General features: G+C 41.7%; 1 protein-coding gene across 1 annotated transcript; it reads right to left on the reverse strand.

Annotated features, from left to right (window-relative positions):
- Nucleotides 1-495: 495 nt before the first annotated feature.
- On the reverse strand, nucleotides 496-6,513 carry LOC124776970 (protein charybde-like). The gene is made up of 4 exons (XM_047252211.1): nucleotides 6,384-6,513; nucleotides 4,272-4,464; nucleotides 3,985-4,161; nucleotides 496-1,042 (listed from the first exon to the last, which is right to left on the reverse strand). The coding sequence occupies exons 1-4, from the start codon at nucleotides 6,475-6,477 to the stop codon at nucleotides 958-960; spliced, it is 549 nt and encodes a 182-aa protein (XP_047108167.1). The 5' UTR covers nucleotides 6,478-6,513; the 3' UTR covers nucleotides 496-957.
- Nucleotides 6,514-11,822: the final 5,309 nt, after the last annotated feature.

Here is an 11,822-nt window from a genome sequence, read left to right on the forward strand (position 1 = left end):
ACCGCATTGTAGACACGCGAAGTGGCGGCGCCCAGCATACAGCAACTGTCCGGGATCGCCTTTCTTAATTTGTGTACTGTACTCATACATTTGTACAGTATGCATATTTATTTGTACAACTGTTTCATAATTTCAGAGATGTTTTCACGACAACATGGAAATGAAATTTTTTCGGTACTTCACTACAAACACAGTTCAATTTTTGTTTTCATTTCTAATAGAAAACTGGCATAACGAATACCCAGGCAATGCCGGGTTTGTCAGCTCGTAAAAGACAAACTGGAACTGTAGTAAATACAGTCTCATGTAGAAACCATGCAGTTTGCTGCAAATAACACCACTGCACGACTGGCTTTACAACGTCTTCGATTTATGAGGCTTTTTTGGTAATGCAAAATAATTGAACAATATTTAGTTCAGTCTTATATTTTTCATCGTTGTTCTCTTTGTACAAAAGAACACATTTAACAATTACAAATCAATGAAAATGATTACGACTGCAATGTGCAGAATCTGTGAACAAAATGCATAAAATACAGTAGCCGTCAAGAAACTTAAGTTCTACAAAAAGAAAAGTATGTAATGAAGGAAATAGAGAAAAAATAGAATATAAAATCTCTCAAAAATGACATTATGTGCGAATGATGAATGACGATTCAGGTACAATAGCATGAAAGACAGTCCTGAGAGATATTTAGGAACATAAACAAATCTGTTCTCGGCTTTTCAAATCAGAATACAATGTTGTGACACAAACATTCAGGTACACAGCACCGTTCAAGCTCACACACTGATCCCAATGCAGACAATACGTGCCGAGGACAGAAATCTCGTGGGAACTTGAAATAGAATAACAAAAATTGCTGTGGAAATGACGGACGGTTCAGTCTTGTTTCTCTCGAGATGATACGTCTGCGCGTCGCCCTCCTGATTGGGAAACAATGGTGGTTGGCGCGCTCAGCCCGAGTAAGACCGGAAGAGGCTCTTCTTGGCGATGGTGAAGTCCTGACTCAACACCACCACTCCACCGCTCGTCAGGTTCCTGGAAAATAACCGCTCATTTAGCTTTCTCTCAGACCAGGTGTCATGGCGGAGTTTTCACAGTAAACCTGCGTGCCGCTCAGCACGTATACTTCAGGCAATGGAAAGTTGCAGGCTGTTGGCAGTTAAGGCATTTCAAATTCATTTACGCAACACCTCAAAATGCATACTTATTTTAACATAAGCGTTTCGTTTTATCAATTTAAAACAATATCATCTGCCTAGAATGAAACATATTTACAACATAGGTTTGGTTGTAGAACTAGAAACAGCTCGTTTCATAAGCTTTTTTTTAACTTAAGGCACTTTTGTCTGATTTTTGCTTACATTCGGAAGTGTCGTCTGCATATACATTTATGAAGAAGGCAGGAAACCTAACAAATCTGAATGCAGGCGACACTTCTACATGTAGTAGAAAACAGATAAAAATGCAGTAAGTAAAACAAAATCACACACTAATAACTTATGAAACAACTGTTACTACGTCTACAAAAACTCATATGTTTTATTCCAGACCAATGACCATGTTTTAGACCGATAAAATGAAATGCATATGGTGAAATGGTTCTATTCATGAAAAACTCATTAATAAATGTAAACTGCGTTCTTTTTCTTTCTGCACTGTAGTAATTAATGTCTTATAATGTTGTACTTTGGATGTAACACGCTTATCGTAATGAATGTAACATAAAATATGTAGAATACCTGTTTATAGGTAAGAGAGGGACTTATGATGACCTTAATCTCGAGAAGTTTAAAAAAATCAGCAACTAAATAATACAATAAGATTCGTTTTTTGGAGTTGCATAGATGGGATTTAAATATCTTAAGCAACAATGCAGCAACTAGGTACACCAAGTGTGCATAAATTAATTTATAGAGTTGATATAAACCAGTTTCAGAGTTACAGAGGAATAACAAAGGTTTCCGGCCTGACGATTTAGTTTATCGTGTTCTTCAGTGTTCTTGTAATGTACTGATACTGAGCAACTTCGAAATCCTACACTTTCAACAAATTTGATGCCCAGTCGTTTACTTCCCTCATATCGAATCACGGTTCTCTGTCGCCCTTACACATTACTCCACCCCCCCCCCCCCCCTTGTCTCACCAATCTCGACTGAAACGTGAATCAGCTCTGTCTAATCGACCATGAAATCCGTCCAGAAATCTACGCATCCTTCCAGATTTAGCAGATTTATCTCTGCAAGCCAGCATTTCTACCCACTGCTTCCCTCTCTGTCCACTCTCTTTCCCAAACACTCTCACACCAAACCCGCATCACCTATCTCCATTTAGCAACACACATATACTTACTGCTCACACACTACTGTTCACATCACCCGAGCATGTATGATCAACAGCTGATATGAAACCGTTTCGATAATTACTAATCATAATGAAACACAAGAAATTTTTCAACTGCATTATCTCTGTGGATGCATATATGACGTTCCACCTCATTCCACATAATATCAATAACACGAACTGAACAACAGATGTCGGTACGTTGAATTTCAACATTGTTTAGAAGATCCAATGAGTCTGTAATGTAACTGTATAACACATGCAACCTCTGGAAACTTGTAAACTTTTGAAACGACACCACTTTCAGACTTCTAAAGCTCAACTAATCTAGTTCTTGTTCTTAACATTGTAACAAGTGTTCGTTACTTGCCAAAAGGGCAACGAGCGTTCTTGACAATGTTTTAAGGAGCAGAGACGTAACTTAAATAACCAACATCCATATAGTAAGGGCCATGGTCCTTCAAGTTGTGATGTAGGATGTAAGACGTGGACTATAAGAAAAGCTGAACGCCGTAGATTCTTTGAGCTGTGGTGTTGGAGGAAGCTCCTTACAGTTCTTTGGACTGCAGAGAAGACGAATAGCTCCGTATTACAGCAAATAAAAGCAGATTTCCCCCTTGGAAAAAAAACTGACCTTCTCTAAGCACATGATGAGAAGATACGATTCACTGGAAAAGTCATGCTGGAAAAAACTGAAGGCACACGGAGAAAATGGGGGCAAAGGATGAGCTAGACTGATGGCATCACAGAAGTAATGGATTCCAGCCAGAAAGGCCTTCGGGAGAGGGCGCAGGTCCGGTGAAATTGGTGCTTTAGTTCTTGGGGCCGCGGAGAGTAGGAACTGAATAAACGACTAGACAGGTAGAGGGACAGAGAGAGAGGGATAGGGGGGGGGGGGACAGGGAAAGGAAGGGGGTAGAGAGTGGGATGGACTGCCACGTATGTAACCACGCCACATCGTCTGTAACTAAACTTCTTTATGATTAGCAGCAACCGAAACTCTCAGCAATAATGAAAATATTCATAGCAGATGATGGTAATGCGGTACGATTTTAGATCAGCATCTGGAAGCTTTGGGGCACAAGTCACTGAAAGTATTTCAAAAAAGCTTTTACTATTCAGATCCTCTAACAGAGAAATGAGAACCTTAATCACTTCATAATTTCTCCACGACTGTAAAAGCCAGATTTATTACAATATTAGTATACTTATGAACGCCTAATTGAAAGTATAAATACCACATTCGCATGTGAAAACAATGTGTTAGACACGCGACACTGCTGAAAAACTGGGGGGTGAGGAGGCAACTTACGCACTCTTCATTTTGTTGTAAAATAATCACACCAAGATGTCAGAAGATTTTAAAATATTATCCATTGATTTTTTTAGAAATTGTAGAAATGACAGCTTGAAACATCTTGAGTTGTGTCTAGTTTCGAGCTAATTCTATAGTTCTTCTAGAAGACGACCGTTCGGCCGAGTCGAGTTGCAGAACAATAAAAGCACCAATTTCACCAGAAGTTTGTAACAGCTCGGTGTGGCTGTTTTACAACAAATCCTCTTTTATGCAAGCTCTGCCGAACAATTTTAATTTTTTGCTATGCTATCTGCCGAAAGCGAAGCTGAATGGTACTCACTTGAGAATGTGTGGCAGGGCGACTTTCCACGAGGTCTCCTGTCGCAGGGTGACGAACACTTCGAACGTGGAGACCGTGTCGGGCGCACACTTGAATGTCACTAGCCGCAGTCGCTGCTGGTTCTGATCTGCTCCGGCCTGCTTGCCCGTCTCCAGGTCCACGTGCAGCCTACAGCCCCTGCAGCAACAGAAGGGAGCCAGTGAGCCACGTGCCGACGCGACACCACGAGGGGGCAACGACAATTATCACACACAGCGACGCGATCGCGGGGACAACTCGTAACTCACCGGATGCCGTAGGGCTCGGCGCTGGCGAGTTGTAGAACAGTATCGGCGACGTCGCTAAGGAGCGTCGGCGGCAGCGCGAACCGGAATCTGCCGGCGTGGGGGGCGCGCAGCTCAGACTCCAGACGCTTCGCCAGGGCGTCGCGCGCTTTCGCACACACTGCGTCCATTTCCAGGGCGAGTTCTTTTTCACCGTCTGAAAGGAACGAAAATCAATGAGAAAATTAACTATGTAGGCAAAAAAAGCTATTCCCTACACGTAGAGCGTGACCACGATGAATGTTAAAAATGTTAAGTAATCAATGAAACTGCTACCAAGCATTTAAAATTGTGTGATCTCAAATCATTTCAGTGCTCGTTGGCACTGCCTGTTTCGAGCTCTTATAGTTCGTCTTCAGACGATTCTCTTACGTTTCCAATCAAGCGAAGGTATGAAAACAAGTGCCCAATGATACCTGCTCACTCCTATAACAGTACTGTAGTCCTGAAGATGATCTGTAACAGTCGGGAACCTTTGAATAACAATAATAAACACTCAGCACTTAGTAACCATTTAAATTACCAGAAAAATTATAAAAGTCAAGAACGATGAGGTGTTTTCAAACGTCGCATACCTGTATGAAGGTGCTTTATTTGTAACTACCGATTTCATGTCAGTATGGACTCGGCTTCAGGTTTATAATCGTTATATTTTCGTAATGGACAGTTACGGAGTCCCGGCATTCGGGAAGTTATCCACGTTGAGGGTGAAACCACACTGGTGGGTTGCCATAATAAAATTGAGTAAACCCAAAAGATGTTTGTCAAAGTGTAAAAGTGCGCTTTGACAAGCATCATTTGGGTGTACTCAGTTTACTGACATGAAACCGGTAGTTACAAATAAAGCACTTTCATACAACTATGCGGCATTTGGAAACACATCCTCGTTCCTCACTTTTTTTAATTATTATATTTTTTATGACAATTTCAATGGTTATTGAGTGCTGAGTGCCTCTTACTGTTATTCGCAATGTCTCTGACCTGTGGCTGCACTCACCAGAAAGTTGTTGGTCTCAAAATGATTTGACTATCGGATAATATTAGGGCTTATACATTTTCCTCAAACTCTTCATGAACAACAACAAAATTAGTCCTCTGTTTTTTAAGGTCCATGTGAGCGTCAACGTAACTGATAAAGGTTAAGCAACTAGACGACGTAGCAAATTTAAAATTGCTATTAAAAAGCATCTACTACGATATGATGTAACTATATGGTGTTTTCTAACATACAGTATTTCTTGAAGAAGGTGCCCCACAGCTCGTAACTATGTCTTAATTTATGATTTCTATCCTTACGCACACCTGAATCAACGCACGCACAAATCTGTCCACGTGATATAATCGAAATTGTATTTCTGTACGCATCCAAATTAATTCACTATTCTTAGACCCCAAAATAAGAAACGTGAGCAAACTTTAAATAAACTGACGCTTTTCTCACAGCACACTTCGAAAAAAAAAAGTTCTAGGCAACGGAAAGAGAAAAAGGAAGCCACTGTCGCTCACAAATTCCCACAACTCTGTCAGGAGAATTTCTGTCACTTGATCTACTTGGATTGTAGTTTCCATTCTCCCTCGACTGAGGGAGTTCCTGTACTGCCAGAGCGTAACCTGATCGGCATATGAGTCAAGAATCTCCAATAATTAAGGTATAAAACTAAACAATTTTCATTTATATACAATCATAATCACTAACTTTTACACAAGCATTCCCATTTCATACAACAATTTCAAACCATTACCATCGACCCGGAGATGTTAACTAGTGATTTGGCCTAAGTTTCAGTTAAAAAATTTTGCACAGCTGATCACTGAAAATTACTGCGGACGTTACGTGTAACATGAGTGGAATATATTAAAGCCATGTTACTGAACATCTGAAGGAGCAGATTGTAAAGAGTGCGGAACATGCAGATAATCTTACTCTTTTCCTGACAAAAACAAACGGTACACTAACAATGACATACAACACTAAATCCACATCAATTTACTACACCAATTACGTGCCCAGACTGGAAGAATGACGAAATAAAACTGAAATGGAGAACTAGTACACGCGGAAAATCGTAAACTTACCGTAGAAACACGAAAAATCGACGGACAGTGGACACGGGAGGACTTCTGTCATTTTCCCGGAAGGCGACGGAGGAGCGATGCGAATCTTCACCATGTTCTTTTCACAACCGGCGCGCGACTAATACCAGCCGCTCACCCGTCGCCGAATATGAAGAGCGCGCCGGCCCCCTCCACTAGCCACTGCTCGGCTTCCTCCGGTAACCTTCGGCAGTGGCCGCAAAGTGGTTCTGACGTGGAGTTTCCCCGGCAGCGATACCGGTCGCTAACGTATAGGATGATGCAACTCAAGTTCACATTGGAGTACTGCAAAGACAGTCGCTTCCGAGCATAGTATTTCTTACCGGAAGAATTTAAAATTTCCTACAGTAATCTGATTGCGTCAGGCAATGAATTCTTTCGAAGATAGCGTGGCTCCCTTATCTCTGCGTGTAAGATCCCTGAAACAGGCTAGTTGCAGATTACTGACGTAGTCATAGCAAGATCGTACAATCTGAACATGAAGGTTATTATGAGATCACGATCCGCTATACTAACTCTTCCCTTCATTTCATTATTTTATTGATACCTGAACAAATCCGCGTTTCTTCAAGAATTTATCCACCTCACTGACGAATATCCCCTCTTTCTACCGTGTTGACTTACTCGTGTAGGTTCGGAAGTGATAGGCAATCGTTCATCTTTAATTGGCAATTGTTTTATTGGTAATTCTGCAGTTAGACGCCTTTCTTCAGTACAGTCGACATACCCTAACGGAGAAACGTCGTCTGCACCATTTACCTGCGAATCACGTAAACTTTGTCAAGCTTACGTTCCTTACTGAGAAAGAGAAATAGGCCGGCATTTTCCTAGACAAATTTGCAAAAAATCCGCAGAAAAAAAGAACGATCAATTTGGACGGTGCAGTGCACCAACGGTCTTTCCAGAGAGCAGGATCGATATGGGTTTGGCTCAGTGCCCTCTCTAAACAAACTGGTAGCACTCTTCATGTGTGTATGACTTAATCCGTGCTTTAAGCCATGGGCGCAGTCACTAACTTAATATAGTAATATTTACAAAATATCTAGTTGAAATATTTATGTTGCAGTATCGATACCAAAGTCTTAAAATAGCACAATATCGATGTTAAACACAAAATCTCAACCAGCGATGTTGAAAAATATGGATGGAAGATTACGGCTTAATATCCCGTCGATGACGAGGTCATTAGAGATGGAGCACAGACCCAAATTTGGAAAGAATGTGAAAGATAATCGACAATCTTCTGAAATAAACATTTTAAAAATTGTGTTAAGTGTTATAAGCACACTATGGGAAATCTAAATTGGGATATCAGGACGGAAAATTCAGCACCACCCTCCCGAATGCGAATCCTGTGTCAATGACTGCATTTGCAGTACTCTATAATTTTGTTGCGGTTAGCAGCTTTTTTTCTCATTTAAAATGAGTTTCTTCTGGATATACTCCATAAAAATGCAAGTAATTCGATCTACTCGCATGCTGAAAGTAAACACGTCCTCCAGATGAATAGAAAACAGGACATAACATTACATGTACTAAAAAGTGCTTACCACCAACTTAACCGTGCCAATATTGCTCGATCCTGCATTTAAACATGTACACTCTCAGGATGCATTTGAAAGTTATAAGGCAATCAGATCAATTACTTGCTTATAATTCTTTAAACGACTGTCGGTGAAAATGGATTACAAGACATATTATAGCAAACAGAGAAAGTAAATTTGTTTTATGGAACCAGCAATATAAAATAGTACAAGAAAAAAATTTTTCGCGAACTACAATAGAAATTGACCTACTGTTATTAGTTTTTTAAATTATCCTCTAATCGTCTTCTTAGTCATAAACGAGGACCAGTAGAAGAAAGGAATTACGTCATCGTCACTACTTATCCTACTGTACAGACAAACGCATCTAAATATTTAAGCTGTGTATATCCTCAGCTTTTAAAGACATTACTGCTTTCTACGATCTTGCCGTTTAGGATGTTCACTAGTCAAGAAACATCGAGCTTTTCGGAACGATTTTTTCAGCAGTCGATCTTAAAACGTAGTACTGAAGTCAAGATCAGTTGACGATTTGCAACGTCGCACGTCGACAGTCGCATTGTTCAAATGGTTCAAATGGCTCTGAGCACTATGGGACTCAACTGCTGAGGTCATTAGTCCCCTAGAACTTAGAACTACTTAAACCTAACTAACCTAAGGACATCACACACATCCATGCCCGAGGCAGGATTCGAACCTGCGACCGTAGCGACCTCGCGGTTCCAGACTGCGGCGCCTAAAACCGCACGGCTACTTCGGCCGGCAGACGCATTGTTCTTGATTACGTGAAAGGTCATGCTGCTTTATTTGCAGCGTTTTTTGACAGAATGGGTGTAGATAAGGCTCGTATCGTATGGGGCACTAATTGTCGAAACATAATGACAGTATATTGTCACCACTTGACACTAAAACAGTTCTTTTTTCCTTTGAAGGTTCATTTATTCGTTACATGTCTAAAATCTCTTTTATACCCATTGGAAGTCCGTTTACAATACCAAATTTAAACAGCGACTTAGGAAGGCGATTGCTTACACACCTCTCGCAAGACAGGCAATAGTATTGCTGTTCAAGTCGGTAGGATCCATAACAAGTTAAGAGGAGAACGATCAAACACAACGACGGCAGCTCTTGTCGCGAAATCGCATGCAGCGTTATCGTTTCCTGTCAGAATGCAACCTAAGTTATAGTATTTTGTTGTGCTGTATCTACTTCTGAACATATAAATCACTGCAAAGGACGTGTCAATTATAAGTTACAGCGTGTTTCAATCACGAGAGAAGCATGGGAAGAACGGCAGAACGCACCCATATGGGCGAGCTGTTAGTAATGAGATTAATCCTTCAAGGTCACTGCGGCAGTTAACGTCTCTATAGCCCAGGTCCCTAACGTGCGCCTTTGGGGTGGCGCTCCTCTTGTAGGTAACCGGTATTTGACGATAAAGGGAAGAAAAGGTAGTGCCGTAAGGACCCTGATCACTGGACTCTACGCTAACGTCGTGAACCTCTATACAGTGTCCCATGGAATGAGGGCAAATGACTCTGTTCATGGTGAGGGGTAAACACACGGGCAAACTCTGTCCTGTATCTGACCATCATCATCAGCAGTACAATCGCAACAATAAAACTCCAGATACAGCCACCGTAATCTATCTACATTCAACACAGCTACTGAAGACACAACTCTCAAACTCTGCAACGGGAAAGTGTCTTTCAGTGAAGAAAAATAAAGATTCTTTAGGTGGCAGAAGTTTAGCATAGGGGCCTCTCAGCCAACCATACTGCTACAAGACTTTCCTTCCTACTATGTACGTGGTCGAAGAAAAATCGTTGACACCATACTGAATCACTTCTTTCATTTTCTAAGTAGGTTCTTGCAATTACTGGAGGTGACTATCAGCTCATATTCTTTATTGCTTCTCTGCTCTCATTGGGTACCATCCATTTCCTCAAAGCTTAACTTGTCATGGTCCTAGAACCCTGATGATAATGCCAGTATGGACCTTCCGAGAGTTATACAAGCAAACTCTTACTAAGTGAACTTCGGCTTTCGACTATCTTTCAAATAAAACGAATTCTTCATCCATTACTGAATATCCGTTACCCTTTCTCGTCCCCAAACTTTGTTATTCCCGGGTTTCGCGTGAAATTAATGGTTCACCACTGCCAGGTGAAATGCGTAAGATATTATTTGTACTCTTTCACCCCCACACGGAGGAATGGAAAAATGAATATACGCCGTGGTGCGTGGCATAATCTCACTTATTCTCAAGGTCCTTACGCGGGATATGTGGTGCAAGCAGCAGAATTGTGGCACAGTCTTTGTTGAACATTCTTTTGCGAGGGCAACATCAATCACCATCTTCCTCCGCTAGATGCGAAAATATTTTGTTGACGCCAAGGGAAATCAGGGCGCGCAATGAAAGATACAGGTGTTCAGTTTTTCCGCGCGCTGTTCGAGAGTGGAATAATAAAGCATTATTGGCAAGGTAGTTCGAGGAACACTCTGCCAGTCACTTATGTGTGATTTGCAGAGTATCCATGTAGATGAAGATGTGAACTTTCTTCCTGAGATTCCCATTGCAGTTGCTTGATCATTTCCGTTACACCTTCATATTAAGATCCCAGCTGGATGTGTCTGAATTTTTTGATGCTTGCTGTCATGCGTATTTGACAATGACTCCAAACGAAGGGGAAATAGTCCAGAACTGTGGTCTAGCGTTGTGCAGGCGGTTATTGTAAGGGCCACCTCATTTTCCCACACCTTTCTTTCAAAAACAAAGTCATCTAAGCGTTCCCTGAAATTGATTTCAGCTGTTCCTCCAACTTGGTATAGTTTCACGAGACATTTAAGTAACTTGACAGGCTTCAAACATTTTCCACTGTTCATGTGGTTGGGTACTATCGGATTCTTTCAGTTTTAGCCATTATCTTATCTTTTATTTATCAGTATGTAAAGATCGTTGCCTTTCGGTACAACAGATGGAAATACAGTGTAAGACACAAAAAGAAAACGACGCACCACGAAGAAATTATGCAAATGGGACGGAAAGCGGCAGATGTGACGTACCTACCTCTGGCCCTTCTGCAAGCAGTTATATGGCTTGTTGGATGTCATCCTGGGGGATGTCGTGCCTATATCTATCTAATTGGCGCGCTAAATAGTCAAATTCTCGAGCTGGTTGGAAAGCATTGCCCATAATGGTCCAAACTTTATCAACTGGGGGAGAGATCCGGCGACCTTACTGGTCAAGGTAGGGTTTGATAAGCACGAGGCAAGCAGTAGAAGCTCTCGCCACGTGCGGGCGGGCGTTATCTTGTTGAAACGTAAGCCCACGGAGGATTGCCATGAGGGGCAACAAAACGGGGCGTGGAACATCTTCGACATATCGCTATGCTGTAACGCAGGGTGGCGCGGATGACAATCAAAGGGGTGCTTCTATGAAAAGAAGTAGCATCCCAGAACATTACCTGCGGTTGCCGGGCCGTACGGCGAGCGACAGCGCTGTCCGGAGCATCTTCAGAGAGATTTTGATCTGGAGTCTCATTCGCTGCAGTATAATTGTCTTCAGTGATTAATCCTGCTTCGAAATGAGCCCCAATGACCATTGATGACTTGTACGGAGTCGCACCGGACGGCGATGGGATACCAAACTGAATGTCGCCAGCAATACGGCCCGACAACAAGAAATGATGGTCTGGTATGTCATTTCTTTTCATAGAAGCATCTCCTGGTACCCTTACAGCACAGCGGTATGTTGACGACATTCTATACCCCGTTTTGTTACCCTTCATGGTAAGCCATTCTGGGCTTACATTTCAGCAAGATAATGCCGAACCGCACACGGTGAAAATTTCTACTAATTGTCTTCGTGCTTACC

This window comes from Schistocerca piceifrons, chromosome 2 (assembly GCF_021461385.2).
Source record: "Schistocerca piceifrons isolate TAMUIC-IGC-003096 chromosome 2, iqSchPice1.1, whole genome shotgun sequence".
NCBI classification, from domain to species: domain Eukaryota; kingdom Metazoa; phylum Arthropoda; class Insecta; order Orthoptera; family Acrididae; genus Schistocerca; species Schistocerca piceifrons.

Excerpts from the sequence above, each read along its gene's own strand:
- LOC124776970 (XM_047252211.1), bottom strand. The coding sequence starts at position 6,477 with ATGGTGAAGATTCGCATCGCTCCTCCGTCGCCTTCCGGGAAAATGACA. Across the intron at positions 4,465-6,383 it reads CGATTTTTCGTGTTTCTACG|ACGGTGAAAAAGAACTCGCC; the intron begins GTAAGTTTACGA and ends CGTTCCTTTCAG. Across the intron at positions 1,043-3,984 it reads GCCCTGCCACACATTCTCAA|GAACCTGACGAGCGGTGGAG; the intron begins GTGAGTACCATT and ends GTTATTTTCCAG.